Source organism: Taurulus bubalis (assembly GCF_910589615.1).
Source record: "Taurulus bubalis genome assembly, chromosome: 6".
NCBI lineage: Eukaryota > Metazoa > Chordata > Actinopteri > Perciformes > Cottidae > Taurulus > Taurulus bubalis.
This window is the reverse complement of record NC_136594.1, coordinates 462,890-481,302: the sequence shown is the minus strand read 5'-3', so window position 1 is coordinate 481,302 and position 18,413 is coordinate 462,890. Positions and strand designations below refer to the sequence as shown.

Below are 18,413 nucleotides of genomic sequence, written 5' to 3'. Positions count from 1 at the left end.
CACTTTTCTGTTTATTGGTCAGTTCAGTAAAACCAGACAGGAAGTCTCACGACATGTAACCATGGAAACGAGACACCGGACACTTCACACCTCCGTCTCCTCCTTGACCTGGACCTGGACCTTCTCCTCCTCCTGGACCTGGACCTGGACCTCCTCTTCCTCCTCCTGGACCTGGACCTCCTCTTCCTCCTCCTGGACCTGGACCGCCTCCTGGACCTGGACCTCCTCCTGGACCTGGACCTCCTCATGGACCTTCTCCTCCTGGACCTGGACCTCCTCATGGACCTGGACCTCCTCCTGGACCTGGACCGCCTCCAGGACCTCGTCCTGGACCTCCTCATGGACCTGGACCTCCTCCTCCTCCTGGACCTCCTCCTGGACCTGGACCTCCTCCTGGACCTGGACCTCAGTCTCCTCCTGAAGAAACAGAATAATTCTCAAAAGAAACATTTGAAAGGTTTGACCTTTTTCAAATGCTATTTATTTATTAATGTTTGAGATCAATTTGGGCAAATAAGATATATTAAGATAAGATATTATCTTTAACTTCGATCTTTTTTATTATATATCATAAGATATTTTAAGAAAAATAACCCAATGCATGTTTATATATTTATATGTATGTATAACATGTGACCTTCAACATGTGACCTTCAACATGCAACCTGCAACATGTGACCTACAACATGTGACCTACAACATGGGACCTAAAACATACAACATGTGACATACAACATGGGACCTGCAACATGTGACCTACAACATACAACATGTGACCTAAAACATACAACATGTGACTTGCAACATGTAACCTACAACATGTGACCTGCAACATGGGACCTACAACATACATGTGACCTACATCATACAACATGGGACCTGCAACATGTGACCTGCAACGTGACCTGCAACATGTGACCTACAACATACAACATGTGACCTGCAACATGTGACCTGCAACATACAACATGTAACCTACAACATGTGACCTGCAACATGGGACCTACAACATACATGTGACCTACAACATACAACATGGGACCTGCAACATGTGACCTGCAACGTGACCTGCAACATGTGACCTACAACATGTGACCTACAACATACAACATGTGACCTACAACATACAACATGTGACCTACAACATACAACATGTGACCTGCAACGTGACCTGCAACATGTGACCTACAACCTACAACATGTGACCTACAACATACAACATGTGACCTACAACATACAACATGTGACCTGCAACATGTGACCTGCAACATACAACATGTGACCTGCAACATGTGACATACAACATGGGACCTGCAACATGTGACCTACAACATACAACATGTGACCTAAAACATACAACATGTGACCTGCAACATGTGACATACAACATGGGACCTGCAACATGTGACCTACAACATACAACATGTGACCTAAAACATACAACATGTGACTTGCAACATGTAACCTACAACATGTGACCTGCAACATGGGACCTACAACATACATGTGACCTACAACATACAACATGGGACCTGCAACATGTGACCTGCAACGTGACCTGCAACATGTGACCTACAACATACAACATGTGACCTGCAACATGTGACCTGCAACATACAACATGTAACCTACAACATGTGACCTGCAACATGGGACCTACAACATACATGTGACCTACAACATACAACATGGGACCTGCAACATGTGACCTGCAACGTGACCTGCAACATGTGACCTACAACATGTGACCTACAACATACAACATGTGACCTACAACATACAACATGTGACCTGCAACGTGACCTGCAACATGTGACCTACAACCTACAACATGTGACCTACAACATACAACATGTGACCTACAACATACAACATGTGACCTGCAACATGTGACCTGCAACATACAACATGTGACCTGCAACATGTGACATACAACATGGGACCTGCAACATGTGACCTACAACATACAACATGTGACCTAAAACATACAACATGTGACCTGCAACATGTGACATACAACATGGGACCTGCAACATGTGACCTACAACATACAACATGTGACCTAAAACATACATGTGACTTGCAACATGTAACCTACAACATGTGACCTGCAACATGGGACCTACAACATACATGTGACCTGCAACATGTGACCTACAACATACAACATGGGACCTGCAACATGTGACCTACAACATACAACATGTGACCTAAAACGTACTACATGTGACCTGCAACATATGACCTGCAACATACAACATGTGACCTGCAACATGTGACCTACAACATACAACATGTGACCTGCAACATGTGACCTACAACATGTGACCTGCAACATACAACATGGGACCTGCAACATGTGACCTACAACATGGGACCTGCAACATGTGACCTGCAACATGTGACCTACAACATGGGACCTGCAACATGTGACCTACAACATGGGACCTGCAACATGGGACCTACAACATACAACATGTGACCTAAAACATACAACATGTGACCTGCAATATGTGACCTACACTATGGGACCTGCAACATGTGACCTACAACATAAATCATGTGACCTGCAACATGTGACCTACAACATTGGACCTGCAACATGGGACCTGGTTCAGACCTGAGAGAGCTCCTGGCTGATGCTGGCCTCATCCAGCTGTTCCTCCAGCTGAGCCTCCAGCTGTTCCTCCAGCTGAGCCTCCAGCTGTTCCTCCAGCTGAGCCTCCAGCTGTTCCTCCAGCTGAGCCTCCAGCAGCAGCATCTGCTCCTTCAGCTGAGACACAACAGACGTGTTTTAAGGCAACATGGAGCCTCACTGCTCGTCTTCAGAAGAAGAGAGGACCGACCTGCTGGGTGTTCTCTGCCTCCGAGCTCTTCCTCTGAAGCTCTTCCTCCAGCAGCTGCAGCTGATCCAGGACCTGCAGACAGCAGCAACACGCTGAACAACACGCGAGCAGCTCTAAAGGTACATGTGTAATAGAACAGTGATGTTGAATACATCATTAGTGCTGAAACATAAACAAGACAATGGAACATAAACAAATACAATGAAACATAAACAATAAATATGAACAAAGACAATGAAACAAGACAATGAACATAAACAACCGCATCATCGGCATATGATGTTGTTTTTCTTACCGTTTGTTTCTGCAGCTCGGCTTCAGACAGTTTGCTCTTCCAGACGTTTTCTTCTTCTTCGGCACGTCGGCGTAACGCCTGAAGCTCCGCCTCCTGTTAGAGAAGAAAACAATAAACAAAAACATGAGAAGAAATTACAAAAAACATTTATATTTTTCTGTTTATTAACATGAAGTTGTTGTTGTCACCGTTTCCTGCAGCAGCTTCGTGTTCTGATGGAACTCTGAAAGAAAAAACTGTTCTTACCTCAGAGCTCTCCGCTGCTCTTTTACTCTCCTGAACTTTCTGAGTGAAAAGTTCCAGCCAGTTTCTCTGCAGAAGGAAACACAGCGCTGTTAAGCCCTGACTGCCAGGCTGCAGGAGCTGTTAAGCCCTGAGCGCTGACTGCCAGGCTGCAGGAGCTGTTGCTGCTAATAGGCTCGTTCGAGATGATCCAGTTCTGCGCAGAATCGATCGGCGGCGATCGGCGCGCAATGCATGCCGGTTAGATTTGTGTTCGACTTGCTCCCGACTTGCTCTGACGTCATGCACACGTGGTCAACGATACTCTCACGAGATCAAGCCGGCTGTCGATTTCAGAGTCAGCCGCCGCAGTTGCTCTCAAATGACTGCTTGGCCCAGTGCATGATGGGAAACGCCTGGCTGTCGCCACATCAGAGAGCTGATAGCTTAGATCTGACAGCAAACACCACGTGTTGTAGAAAATTCTTATTTCATGTGTAGTTGTAATACTTAACGCTGGATTATTGACTATTAGTCTCATGTTTGATCTAAAAACATTTATTGTGTGGTTGTTAATACAAAATCGTATTTATACAACACACATCAAAACTACTAGTAATGTATTTCACAGGCAGACATCAAAAGACCAAAGGATGCAGCTACACACTCATTTCTACATAAATAGATATTTATAAACACATATAATAAATCCAAACGTGATCTGTAAACTACACGTAAACAAAAGTTCGGAACTAACAGGAAGTACTTTTTTCTATGACTTCCTGCGTTTACACAGCTGAAAGCTGACAACTGTCCGACTTGATTGCAGTTTTTTGTCAACGCCTCCTCCTGCGGCCGCTGCTCTCGTCTGGACTCCAGGCGCAGCTCTAACGAACGAGCCTAGTGACTGAGAGATGAAACAAACAGGAAACAGCTGACTGACCTGCTCCGTCTCCATGGAGACGCCAGGAAACAGAACCTGCAACGACGCCTGGAAGTCCAAACGCAGGGCGGCAAACCCGGATTCTACTTCAGTCTGGACAGGTTCATAAAATAAATGATTTTTAAAGTTTAGTGTCATTAAAACATGAATACAGACACATCTCAAACCTCTCTGATTTGTTTTCATAAACTGACCAGCGCCGCTTTAAGCTCCGCCTCTCGCTGCTCTGAGGACAAGAGCGTCGCCATTTTGTCCTTCAGCTCCTGAGACCAAGAGGAAAAAGAAGTCTTTTTCTCAATGAGTTTGTAAATTAAATGTGATTATAATTTAAAACTAGTTTCACTCTCACGTCGTGAGTTTGATGAAGTTCTTCCTCCATACGCAGCAGCTGAGAGTCTTTCTCCAGACTGACGACACAGGAACACAACGTCAACAACACGTCAACAACAAACACGTCAACAACAAACACAACGTCAAACACAACGTCAACAACAACAACAAACACGTCAACAACAAACACAACGTCAACAACAACAACAAACACGTCAACAACAAACACAACGTCAACAAAGATGATATGTGAAACTGCTGCATGATTGAATTTCACCATAACAATTAAATTAATATAAATAACTATATGTTGTGTTACTGACTGTGAATGTAAATAATAATAATAATAATTGAACTCGTCATCCAGGTGAGTTCCTCACCTTTCAAAGGCTTGATCGGACTCCGTCTCACTTCCTGAATCCTGCAGAGAAGAAGAAACGCCTCAAAGTCACAGCTTGTTTTAGTGTCGGACCAGAACCTGAGAACCTGTTTAGTTGTTGTGTTTACACGTTACATGTTTAGTTGTTGTGTTTACATTTTACATGTTTAGTTGTTGTGTTTACATTTTACATGTTTAGTTGTTGTGTTTACATTTTACATGTTTAGCTTGTGTTTACACGTTACATGTTTAGTTGTTGTGTTTACATTTTACATGTTTAGCTTGTGTTTACACGTTACATGTTTAGTTTGTTGTGTTTACACGTTACATGTTTAGTTTGTGTTTACACGTTACATGTTTAGTTGTTGTGTTTACACGTTACATGTTTAGTTGTTGTGTTTACACGTTACATGTTTAGCTTGTGTTTACACGTTACATGTTTAGTTGTTGTGTTTACATTTTACATGTTTAGCTTGTGTTTACACGTTACATGTTTAGTTTGTTGTGTTTACACGTTACATGTTTAGTTTGTTGTTGTGTAATACACGTTACATGTTTAGTTTGTTGTGTTTACACGTTACATGTTTAGTTTGTTGTGTTTACACGTTACATGTTTAGTTGTTGTGTTTACATTTTACATGTTTAGCTTGTGTTTACACGTTACATGTTTAGTTTGTTGTTGTGTTTACATGTTTAGCTTGTGTTTACACGTTACATGTTTAGTTGTTGTGTTTACATTTTACATGTTTAGCTTGTGTTTACACGTTACATGTTTAGTTTGTTGTTGTGTTTACATGTTACATGTTTAGTGTGTGTTTACACGTTACATGTGTAGTTTGTTGTTGTGTTTACACGTTACATGTTTAGTTTGTTGTTGTGTTTACATGCTACATGTTTAGTTTGTTGTGTTTACACGTTACATGTTTAGTTTGTTGTTGTGTTTACATGTTACATGTTTAGTTTGTTGTGTTTACACGTTACATGTTTAGTTGTTGTGTTTACACGTTACATGTTTAGTTGTTGTGTTTACATTTTACATGTTTAGCTTGTGTTTACACGCTACATGTTTAGTTTGTTGTTGTGTAATACACGTTACATGTTTAGTTTGTTGTGTTTACACGTTACATGTTTAGTTTGTTGTTGTGTTTACACGTTACATGTTTAGTTTGTTGTGTTTACACGTTACATGTTTAGTTTGTTGTTGTGTTTACATGTTTAGCTTGTGTTTACACGTTACATGTTTAGTTGTTGTGTTTACATTTTACATGTTTAGCTTTTGTTTACACGTTACATGTTTAGTTGTTGTGTTTACATTTTACATGTTTAGCTTGTGTTTACACGTTACATGTTTAGTTTGTTGTTGTGTTTACATGTTACATGTTTAGTGTGTGTTTACACGTTACATGTGTAGTTTGTTGTTGTGTTTACACGTTACATGTTTAGTTTGTTGTTGTGTTTACATGTTACATGTTTAGTTTGTTGTGTTTACACATTACATGTTTAGTTGTTGTGTTTACACGTTACATGTTTAGTTGTTGTGTTTACATTTTACATGTTTAGCTTGTGTTTACACGTTACATGTTTAGTTTGTTGTTGTGTAATACACGTTACATGTTTAGTTTGTTGTGTTTACACGTTACATGTTTAGTTTGTTGTTGTGTTTACACGTTACATGTTTAGTTTGTTGTGTTTACACGTTACATGTTTAGTTTGTTGTTGTGTTTACATGTTTAGCTTGTGTTTACACGTTACATGTTTAGTTGTTGTGTTTACATTTTACATGTTTAGCTTTTGTTTACACGTTACATGTTTAGTTGTTGTGTTTACATTTTACATGTTTAGCTTGTGTTTACACGTTACATGTTTAGTTTGTTGTTGTGTTTACATGTTACATGTTTAGTGTGTGTTTACACGTTACATGTGTAGTTTGTTGTTGTGTTTACACGTTACATGTTTAGTTTGTTGTTGTGTAATACACGTTACATGTTTAGTTTGTTGTGTTTACACGTTACATGTTTAGTTTGTTGTGTTTACACGTTACATGTTTAGTTGTTGTGTTTACATTTTACATGTTTAGCTTGTGTTTACACGTTACATGTTTAGTTTGTTGTTGTGTTTACATGTTTAGCTTGTGTTTACACGTTACATGTTTAGTTGTTGTGTTTACATTTTACATGTTTAGCTTGTGTTTACACGTTACATGTTTAGTTTGTTGTTGTGTTTACATGTTACATGTTTAGTGTGTGTTTACACGTTACATGTGTAGTTTGTTGTTGTGTTTACACGTTACATGTTTAGTTTGTTGTTGTGTTTACATGCTACATGTTTAGTTTGTTGTGTTTACACGTTACATGTTTAGTTTGTTGTTGTGTTTACATGTTACATGTTTAGTTTGTTGTGTTTACACGTTACATGTTTAGTTGTTGTGTTTACACGTTACATGTTTAGTTGTTGTGTTTACATTTTACATGTTTAGCTTGTGTTTACACGCTACATGTTTAGTTTGTTGTTGTGTAATACACGTTACATGTTTAGTTTGTTGTGTTTACACGTTACATGTTTAGTTTGTTGTTGTGTTTACACGTTACATGTTTAGTTTGTTGTGTTTACACGTTACATGTTTAGTTTGTTGTTGTGTTTACATGTTTAGCTTGTGTTTACACGTTACATGTTTAGTTGTTGTGTTTACATTTTACATGTTTAGCTTTTGTTTACACGTTACATGTTTAGTTGTTGTGTTTACATTTTACATGTTTAGCTTGTGTTTACACGTTACATGTTTAGTTTGTTGTTGTGTTTACATGTTACATGTTTAGTGTGTGTTTACACGTTACATGTGTAGTTTGTTGTTGTGTTTACACGTTACATGTTTAGTTTGTTGTTGTGTTTACATGTTACATGTTTAGTTTGTTGTGTTTACACATTACATGTTTAGTTGTTGTGTTTACACGTTACATGTTTAGTTGTTGTGTTTACATTTTACATGTTTAGCTTGTGTTTACACGTTACATGTTTAGTTTGTTGTTGTGTAATACACGTTACATGTTTAGTTTGTTGTGTTTACACGTTACATGTTTAGTTTGTTGTTGTGTTTACACGTTACATGTTTAGTTTGTTGTGTTTACACGTTACATGTTTAGTTTGTTGTTGTGTTTACATGTTTAGCTTGTGTTTACACGTTACATGTTTAGTTGTTGTGTTTACATTTTACATGTTTAGCTTTTGTTTACACGTTACATGTTTAGTTGTTGTGTTTACATTTTACATGTTTAGCTTGTGTTTACACGTTACATGTTTAGTTTGTTGTTGTGTTTACATGTTACATGTTTAGTGTGTGTTTACACGTTACATGTGTAGTTTGTTGTTGTGTTTACACGTTACATGTTTAGTTTGTTGTTGTGTTTACATGCTACATGTTTAGTTTGTTGTGTTTACACGTTACATGTTTAGTTTGTTGTTGTGTTTACATGTTACATGTTTAGTTTGTTGTTGTGTTTACACGTTACATGTTTAGTTTGTTGTGTTTACACGTTACATGTTTAGTTTGTTGTTGTGTTTACATGTTTAGCTTGTGTTTACACGTTACATGTTTAGTTGTTGTGTTTACATTTTACATGTTTAGCTTTTGTTTACACGTTACATGTTTAGTTGTTGTGTTTACATTTTACATGTTTAGCTTGTGTTTACACGTTACATGTTTAGTTTGTTGTTGTGTTTACATGTTACATGTTTAGTGTGTGTTTACACGTTACATGTGTAGTTTGTTGTTGTGTTTACACGTTACATGTTTAGTTTGTTGTTGTGTAATACACGTTACATGTTTAGTTTGTTGTGTTTACACGTTACATGTTTAGTTTGTTGTGTTTACACGTTACATGTTTAGTTGTTGTGTTTACATTTTACATGTTTAGCTTGTGTTTACACGTTACATGTTTAGTTTGTTGTTGTGTTTACATGTTTAGCTTGTGTTTACACGTTACATGTTTAGTTGTTGTGTTTACATTTTACATGTTTAGCTTGTGTTTACACGTTACATGTTTAGTTTGTTGTTGTGTTTACATGTTACATGTTTAGTGTGTGTTTACACGTTACATGTGTAGTTTGTTGTTGTGTTTACACGTTACATGTTTAGTTTGTTGTTGTGTTTACATGCTACATGTTTAGTTTGTTGTGTTTACACGTTACATGTTTAGTTTGTTGTTGTGTTTACATGTTACATGTTTAGTTTGTTGTGTTTACACGTTACATGTTTAGTTGTTGTGTTTACACGTTACATGTTTAGTTGTTGTGTTTACATTTTACATGTTTAGCTTGTGTTTACACGCTACATGTTTAGTTTGTTGTTGTGTAATACACGTTACATGTTTAGTTTGTTGTGTTTACACGTTACATGTTTAGTTTGTTGTTGTGTTTACACGTTACATGTTTAGTTTGTTGTGTTTACACGTTACATGTTTAGTTTGTTGTTGTGTTTACATGTTTAGCTTGTGTTTACACGTTACATGTTTAGTTGTTGTGTTTACATTTTACATGTTTAGCTTTTGTTTACACGTTACATGTTTAGTTGTTGTGTTTACATTTTACATGTTTAGCTTGTGTTTACACGTTACATGTTTAGTTTGTTGTTGTGTTTACATGTTACATGTTTAGTGTGTGTTTACACGTTACATGTGTAGTTTGTTGTTGTGTTTACACGTTACATGTTTAGTTTGTTGTTGTGTTTACATGTTACATGTTTAGTTTGTTGTGTTTACACATTACATGTTTAGTTGTTGTGTTTACACGTTACATGTTTAGTTGTTGTGTTTACATTTTACATGTTTAGCTTGTGTTTACACGTTACATGTTTAGTTTGTTGTTGTGTAATACACGTTACATGTTTAGTTTGTTGTGTTTACACGTTACATGTTTAGTTTGTTGTTGTGTTTACACGTTACATGTTTAGTTTGTTGTGTTTACACGTTACATGTTTAGTTTGTTGTTGTGTTTACATGTTTAGCTTGTGTTTACACGTTACATGTTTAGTTGTTGTGTTTACATTTTACATGTTTAGCTTTTGTTTACACGTTACATGTTTAGTTGTTGTGTTTACATTTTACATGTTTAGCTTGTGTTTACACGTTACATGTTTAGTTTGTTGTTGTGTTTACATGTTACATGTTTAGTGTGTGTTTACACGTTACATGTGTAGTTTGTTGTTGTGTTTACACGTTACATGTTTAGTTTGTTGTTGTGTTTACATGCTACATGTTTAGTTTGTTGTGTTTACACGTTACATGTTTAGTTTGTTGTTGTGTTTACATGTTACATGTTTAGTTTGTTGTGTTTACACATTACATGTTTAGTTGTTGTGTTTACACGTTACATGTTTAGTTGTTGTGTTTACATTTTACATGTTTAGCTTGTGTTTACACGTTACATGTTTAGTTTGTTGTTGTGTAATACACGTTACATGTTTAGTTTGTTGTGTTTACACGTTACATGTTTAGTTTGTTGTTGTGTTTACACGTTACATGTTTAGTTTGTTGTGTTTACACGTTACATGTTTAGTTTGTTGTTGTGTTTACATGTTTAGCTTGTGTTTACACGTTACATGTTTAGTTTGTTGTTGTGTTTACATGTTTAGCTTGTGTTTACACGTTACATGTTTAGTTTGTTGTTGTGTTTACATGTTACATGTTTAGCTTGTAGTTACACGTTACATGTTTAGTTTGTTGTTGTGTTTACATGTTGCATGTTTAGCTTGTGTTTACACGTTACATGTTTAGTTTGTTGTTGTGTTTACACATTACATGTTTAGCTTGTGTTTACATCTTACATGTTTAGCTTGAGTTTACACGTTACATGTTTAGTTTGTTGTTGTGTTTACATGTTGCATGTTTAGCTTGTGTTTACACGTTACATGTTTAGCTTGTGTTTACACGTTACATGTTTAGCTTGTGTTTACATGTTACATGTTTAGCTTGTGTTTACACGTTACATGTTTAGCTTGTGTTTACATGTTACATGTTTAGCTTGTGTTTACACGTTACATGTTTAGTTGTTGTGTTTACATGTTACATGTTTAGCTTGTGTTTACACGTTACATGTTTAGTTTGTTGTTGTGTTCATATGTTACACATGTTTTCTGATGTCAGACAACATATTAACAAAAGAGAGGAATGATCCGTTCTACAGAGTTTATGTTTCAGGGTCTTCACTTCTCAGCAGCTGACATGAAACAAAAGATAACTTGAACTGAAATAGACTGATGGATTAATCAACGTGAACTTGAACTAGCATGAACTTGAACTAGCATGAACCTAAACTAGCATGCACTTGAACTAGCATGAACTTAAACTAGCATGAACTTGAACTAGCATGAACTTTAACTAGCATGAACTTGAGCTAACGTTAGCATCCAGTCCAGAACTGGTCTATCTTGAATATAACCTGTAACCCCACACAAAGTCTTTGTGAACTCGTCGATACAGCCGTGTGAACGTGATGAAGTTTGTTCTGTGAATTCAGACGTACGTCTTTCTGCGTCTCGCCACCAGCTGCTGCTTCCACTTCCTGTCCCTTCAGGCTGAGGACACAGAGACACAGAGACACAACTTACAAAACCTCAAGTGTGTTGAGCTGCAGTTCTTCTTCTGTGAGAGAGGACTCTGAATATAGACGTTTGTGTTTCTGACCTCTGTGACGCTGATGATGTCAGCAGCTGTAGCTCCGCCCTCAGCTGAGTGAGCTCCGCCTCCAAAGCGACGACCTGCTTGTCTCTGAGCTGCACACTGACAGGAAGTCACACAGGAAGTCACACAGGAAGTCTCACTGGAAGTCACACAGGAAGTCTCACAGGAAGTCACGCAGGAAGTCACACAGGAAGTCACACAGGAAGTCTCACAGGAAGTCACGCAGGAAGTCACACAGGAAGTCTCACAGGAAGTCTCACAGGAAGTCAAACAGGAAGTCACACAGGAAGTCTCACAGGAAGTTTCACAGGATGTCACACAGGAAGTCAAACAGGAAGTCTCACAGGATGTCACACAGGAAGTCAAACAGGAAGTCACACAGGAAGTCACACAGGAAGTCAAACAGGAAGTCTCACAGGATGTCACACAGGAAGTCAAACAGGAAGTCTCACAGGAAGTCTCACAGGAAGTCACGCAGGAAGTCTCACAGGAAGTCAAACAGGAAGTCAAGGGATGTTCAGGGATCAGAGGAGTTACCAGAGCTTCAGCTGATCCACTTCAGACGACCCGTCCACCTGTAGACACAAACAGGTGCTGCTGTGAACTCATCTTAGCTTAGCATGTTAGCATGCTAACTTTAGCCAATGATCAGTAAACAGCTGATTGAATGTGTTACATAACACATTAATTTTTCATTATAAAGTTTTTACAATTCATCTTGAATGATAAACCAAATTTCATCAACATCCATCCCATAATAGTTGAGACGTATTAAATGAATCTAATATTATTCTATACTTCTTTGTTATCATCAGACTAAATCAGTGAACGGAGTAGTGTAACTGTTACCTGGACCGCTGGCTGCTTCTCCAGCTGGACCTTGAGCTCCTGTAGTTCAGTGTCTCTGGACTCCAGCGCCCCCTTCAGCTCTGAGGTGTGAACAGCAGGAAGACCAGAGTCCTGTTATTGACTACAGAGACATTTGGACGTGATGGAGACTCGGACAAATGTGAGCTGAAGGAAAGTTTTACTTCCTGTAATACTTCCTGGACTCTATCGATCAGTTGTTAACTAAGACGCTGAGGACCACATCGAGCTCACAGTAACAACAAACGTCCTCTGTTCACTTTCTACAGAACCGGTTAGCATCAGTTAGCACTGCTGAAACCAAAAAGGGCTGAGTTAGCTCCATGCTAATGGAAACACTCACGGCTAGCGGCAGCGGCCTCCTGCTGCGACGCCTTCAGCTCCAGACGCACCTCCTCCAGCCGCCGCTTCAGAGCGCGCTCGTCGTCGTCACGGAGCAGCTGCACAAACAGGAAACGGGTCACTTCCTGTCAACAGCGGCTCCACCGGCGTATCGATTGTTAGAGTTCTGTGTGTTTCTGACCTGGGATTGGCACAGTTCCTGCTGGGCGGCAGCCATCTTGGCCTCCAGGCTCCTCCTGCGCTCCTCGGCGGCTTGCAGGGCATCGGCACGCTGGGTCAACTCCCGACCCAGATGGACACAGTCCTGCCGGAGGCGGGCCAGCTCCGCATTCTGTCTGCAGTGGCGGTTCGGTTAGACCAGGACTGGGATATGGGCTTAATTACATTGACTCTGCTTTCAGGGAAGTCGTCGTGGGAACCGGACCCGACCTACCTGCTCTCGGCCTGGCTGGTCGCCTGGTTCAGGGCGTCTCGGAGGATGCAGTTCTCCTGCTGCAGTCGGGCCAGCTGGGCGTTGGGTCCGTTCTCCAGCTGCTCCTGCAGACTCCCAATCTGTTGCAGTTCAACGTACAGTTAGCTAAATATGCTACAAAGACAACAGCTAACAGGTAGTTCACCAGAACTCAAGATCTCAGACTTAAATTCACCATTAAAACAACTTTGAAAATGATTTCAGCGTTCAGAGAGCTGAAATGGACCCATCTTCAAGGACTCGAGATCTTTACAAGATCAGACTTGGCTTAAATTTGCCCTCATACTCGATTAGAAACTTAAGACTTAATACTTCTCCTCAAGACTTGTAATTTGCTCTTGAAGACCTGTAACTTGACCCAGAAACCCCTTCAAGGACTCAAGACTTGAACGTTTTGAGACTTGACTTGAAGCTTTCTCTGGTGGGCTACTGAACAACCATACCTTCTGGGTGAGCTGCTGGGTTTGTCTCAGGTGTTCCTGGTTGGCCGTCTCAATTGTGGCCCGAATGGCGTCGACCTTCTGAACATGAGCGCTCAGCTCCGCCTTCAAACGGGCATCCAAAGATGCCGTCTTGGATTTCTCTGCACCGAGTTCCTGAAGAAGGAAACACTCTGAATCCAACATGTCATCTCCATGGACCGAATATAAGGCGTGGACGTAGTCATGGTGATGTTTGTGAGTGCTAAATGAGTGCTTATCGGTGCTGCCTGTTTGGTAGAATTCTGGTCATCTTGACAGAACTGAAGGAGTAAGCCTGGCAGCGATCACTCGACCAGCGCCTCACCTTGCTGAGCTCTCGGAGGCGGCTCTTGGCGTTGGCGGCGCCCTCCTGCTCGCCGCTCAGCAGCTTCTCCTTCTCCTCCAGCTGCTTCTTCAGACTGGACAGCGGATCTCCTCTCTGACTGGCCTGAACGTCAAACACAGACTCAACTTCACCGCTGGATGAGATGGAATCAAAAGCTTTAACCGGTTCCCATTCCTGTAAAATGGGCGATGTGTACATGCCAACTGGAGTACATGAACAGTGAGGCCATTTGAAATGACGCAACAGCAGTCCTGGGTATTTATTGATGTAATTGTGTGTTTTGGACTAAATATGTTACTGGATTGGACCGTCTGGACCTTTGCCGACGTAACAAGACCGTAACAAGAGGCGTTGAATGTACCTGCTGTTGGGATCGCATCTTGAAACGATCAAAGAGCTTTCCAGAAAGATCATCAGTACCTAACTATACATATAGCAGCTGGACAGGTGGCACTTGAGAAGATGACAGTCGGTAATAAAGACTGCTGGTTCTCCGTTAGCAAAACGACGGCCACGAAAGAAAACGATCTACCAAAGTCTCGTCTTCGAGGTGAAACTCGAAGACGAGACTTTGGTAGATCGTTTTCTTTCGAGTGGTTTCTGTGTGACTGTATTAATCAGCTGATCCACTAGTGAGTCAGCGTGCTAGCTGCTACCCTTAGCTGGTGACTGAGCGAGCAGCTAACGAGCTAACGGGAAATGATGAGCTGTGTTGTAGTCATTTACCAGCTGCCAGGAGTTGTGACGACCGCCGGCCTTCTGGTTCAGGGCCTCCGTGAGCTTGTGCGTCTGGTCCTGGCTGAGCGCGGCGTTGGACACGGCGGCGAGCAGCTCGCCGTACGGCAGCCTCGGGGAGGAGTCGGTCACTGAGAGGAGAACCAGGACGAAACCCTCAGGGTTCTGTTTACACATCACACCATTTAACTTCCTGTTCGTTCACTCACCTGGCTCAGGTTTGCTCTTAGACTTCTTCTTGCTCGCCGTCTCTTTGGGCGCGTCGGTTTTAGCAGCAGAAGGTTCTTTGGTGACTTCGGTGCCGACGTCCACCACCGGCGCCGCGGCCACGAGCAGAACCTCCTGAGCAGCCGGTTCCACCGCAGCAGCCGGCTCCACCTTGGCTGACTTCTTCTTTTTCTTCTCCTTTGGTGAAGGCGCCAGAGGGGACTCGGTGACCGCGGCGGGTTCTGGATCAGGTGTTGGTTTGGGTTCGGGGGTGGCGGCAGGTTCCGGCTCGGGTTCCGGGTCGGGACTAGCCGCCGCCTCCTGCTCCTCGCCACCGTCAGCGCCCGGTTCTGAGAGCTTGTCGTCGGGCCGGTCCTCCTTCTTCCTGGCTTTGTTCTTCTTCTCCAGGGTCTTGTCCTTCTTCTTCTTCTCCGCTCTCTGCGGCGGCGCCTGGACGAGCCCGCGGCGCTGATTGGCCAGCGCCTCCTCGTACGACGTCTCCTTCATGGAGAGCGTGGAGACGAGGGCGATGCCCACCGCCGAGATGAACATGAATCCTCCGAAGACCATGAAGCCGAGTGTCTGCGGGTCCGAGGCGTCCATGACGGGGCAGGAAGTCTGGAGGTGAAGACAAGACTTTAGCTCACAACGAAACGGCTCCGGAACCAAAAGGTCCTGATCGGCTGACGGTGACGTCACAGAACGGTGACATCACAGAACGGTGACATCACAGAACGGTGACATCACAGGACGGTGACATCACAGGACGGTGACATCACATGACATCACAGAACGGTGACATCACAGAACTGTGATGTCACAGAACGGTGACGTCACAGAACGGTGACATCACAGAACGGTGACATCACAGAACGGTGACATCACAGGACGGTGACGTCACAGAACGGTGACATCACAGAACGGTGACATCACAGAACGGTGACATCACAGGACGGTGACGTCACAGAACGGTGACATCACAGAACGGTGACATCACAGGACGGTGACATCACATGACATCACAGAACGGTGACATCACAGAACTGTGACATCACAGAACGGTGACATCACAGAACGGTGACATCACAGGGCGGTAACATCACATGACATCACAGAACGGTGACATCACAGGGCGGTAACATCACATGACATCACAGAACGGTGACATCACAGAACGGTGACATCACAGGACGGTGACGTCACAGAACGGTGACATCACAGAACGGTGACATCACAGGACGGTGACATCACATGACATCACAGAACGGTGACATCACAGAACTGTGACATCACAGAACGGTGACATCACAGAACGGTGACATCACAGGGCGGTAACATCACATGACATCACAGAACGGTGACATCACAGAACGGTGACATCACATGACACCACAGAATGGTGACATCACAGGACAGTGACATCACATGACATCACAGAACGGTGACATCATAGATATTACAGCTAATAATCAATCTGCTGATGAATTTATTGATGAATTGTTTTGTGTTTAAAAGACTGAAAAGTTCCCAAAACTCAGAGATGAAAGAAACAGCGACAAGAGACGACCCCTGAAGGTCCTCAGGGTCAGTTTGTTTACGTTCTCAAACTAAACCTGTTGATCAATATTCATTAAGGAGTGATGCATGTACTAGTACTTCACTGTTCTGATACTTTATACTACATTTATATATTCATACTTTCAGATTTCTTGAGCTAAAAAACCTTTGATGAGTTTTTGAAAGATCTTCTGAAATATTTAAACTTATTTCATCAGTAGATTCTGCTGAGTCACTTTTAGACTGCAAGAACATTTTGTTCCCAAAACGTCATAAAGTACAACGTCACACACACACACACACACACACACACACACACACACACACACACACACACACACACACACATATGCACACATACACAGATACACATACACACAGAAACACATACACACAGACACACACATACACACACAGACAAACACACATACACACACATATACACAGATACACACACAGATACACACACAGACACACGCACACACACACACAGACAAACACACACACATACACACGCAGACACACACACACACAGACACAGACACACACAGACACACACAGACACAAACACACAGACACAGACACACACACACATACACACAAACACACACATACAGACACACAGACACACACAGACACACACAGACACACACAAACACACACATACAGACACACAAACACACAGACACAAACACACACATACAGACACACAAACACACAGACACAAACACACACATACAGACACACAGACACATACACAAACACACGTACACACAAACACACACATACAGACACACAGACGCATACACACAGACACACACACAGACAAACACACACACACACACAGACAAACACACACACACGTACACAGACACACACACACACACACACACACACACACACACACACACACACACACTTCGTTATGTAACTCAGTTCAGTTTCTTCTTTCCAGCTTGAAATCAAAATAAAGTTAAATAAATAAATCCCTGAGTTCTTAACACTATTATACTATATTAAAATACTTTAACACTCGATGTATATTTAATATTTACTTCATTAAAATACTTGTAAACTTTTGAACCTGCAGCTTTAAAAGCAGAAACACATTTTTCTTTACAGATGTTTTCTTCTTTAAAGCATCCTGTCTGTCCTAAAGACTGCAAGCCTCTCTGTGTACTTCTGGTTGTACTTCTACTGTACTGTGTACTTGTAGGTGTACTTGTATGTACTGTGTGTGTACTTGAAGAGTACTTTATCTCAGTGTGTGTAAGTAGTGCTCACCTCTCCGGGTCCCAGGCTGCAGAGTCGTGGCACTTTCTCTGAACGGGACCACTAGCCACGCCCCCCGCCGGTAGCGCGGCTCCTCATTGGTCGGTCCGCAGTGACGTCACAGACACGGGCCGCCTCATGGGAGATGTAGTTCTCTTAAACTACATATTTGACAGATGTAGTTTTATAATATATCATATTTGTTTTGTTTTAAGAATTAAATGTTGAGCATTTGTTATATTATATTATTTTATTTTATTCATTCGCAAAATACATCAGGAATATATTTTATTTTCTATCATTTCAAATAAAGTCGAACAAAATAAATACTAATGTTATTTTGGATTTACATGTTTTTGATGAATAGTGTTTATTCTTCTCTTTTCTCAGATTCAGATTATTAAACTAAGTTTAATTATAGATATGATATAAAATCACTAAAGGAGCGATGAACACATTAATGTA

The 18,413-nt window shown here is 41.2% G+C and overlaps 1 protein-coding gene across 1 annotated transcript; it reads right to left on the bottom strand.

Moving 5' to 3' along the window:
• Positions 1–10: 10 nt before the first annotated feature.
• rrbp1b (ribosome binding protein 1b) lies at positions 11–17,992 on the bottom strand. The gene is made up of 21 exons (XM_079219689.1): positions 17,961–17,992; positions 15,122–15,737; positions 14,904–15,043; positions 14,157–14,279; positions 13,814–13,966; positions 13,332–13,450; positions 13,080–13,233; positions 12,900–12,996; positions 12,539–12,618; positions 12,227–12,264; positions 11,693–11,788; positions 11,532–11,583; positions 5,017–5,057; positions 4,656–4,713; positions 4,501–4,569; positions 4,307–4,399; positions 3,388–3,453; positions 3,142–3,234; positions 2,847–2,918; positions 2,621–2,773; positions 11–417 (listed from the first exon to the last, which is right to left on the bottom strand). The coding sequence occupies exons 2-21, from the start codon at positions 15,720–15,722 to the stop codon at positions 85–87; spliced, it is 2,631 nt and encodes an 876-aa protein (XP_079075815.1). The 5' UTR covers positions 15,723–15,737; positions 17,961–17,992; the 3' UTR covers positions 11–84.
• Between the last annotated feature and the right edge of the window lie 421 nt (positions 17,993–18,413).

What these genes read in the sequence shown, in the direction of transcription:
- rrbp1b (XM_079219689.1), bottom strand. Translation starts at nt 15,722, where the DNA reads ATGGACGCCTCGGACCCGCAGACACTCGGCTTCATGGTCTTCGGAGGA. An exon ending in ACCAGCCAGGCCGAGAGCAG is followed by an intron (nt 13,234 to 13,331) that starts GTAGGTCGGGTC and finishes CCGCCACTGCAG; the next exon opens with ACAGAATGCGGAGCTGGCCC. An exon ending in AACTTCATCAAACTCACGAC is followed by an intron (nt 4,570 to 4,655) that starts GTGAGAGTGAAA and finishes TCTTGGTCTCAG; the next exon opens with GAGCTGAAGGACAAAATGGC.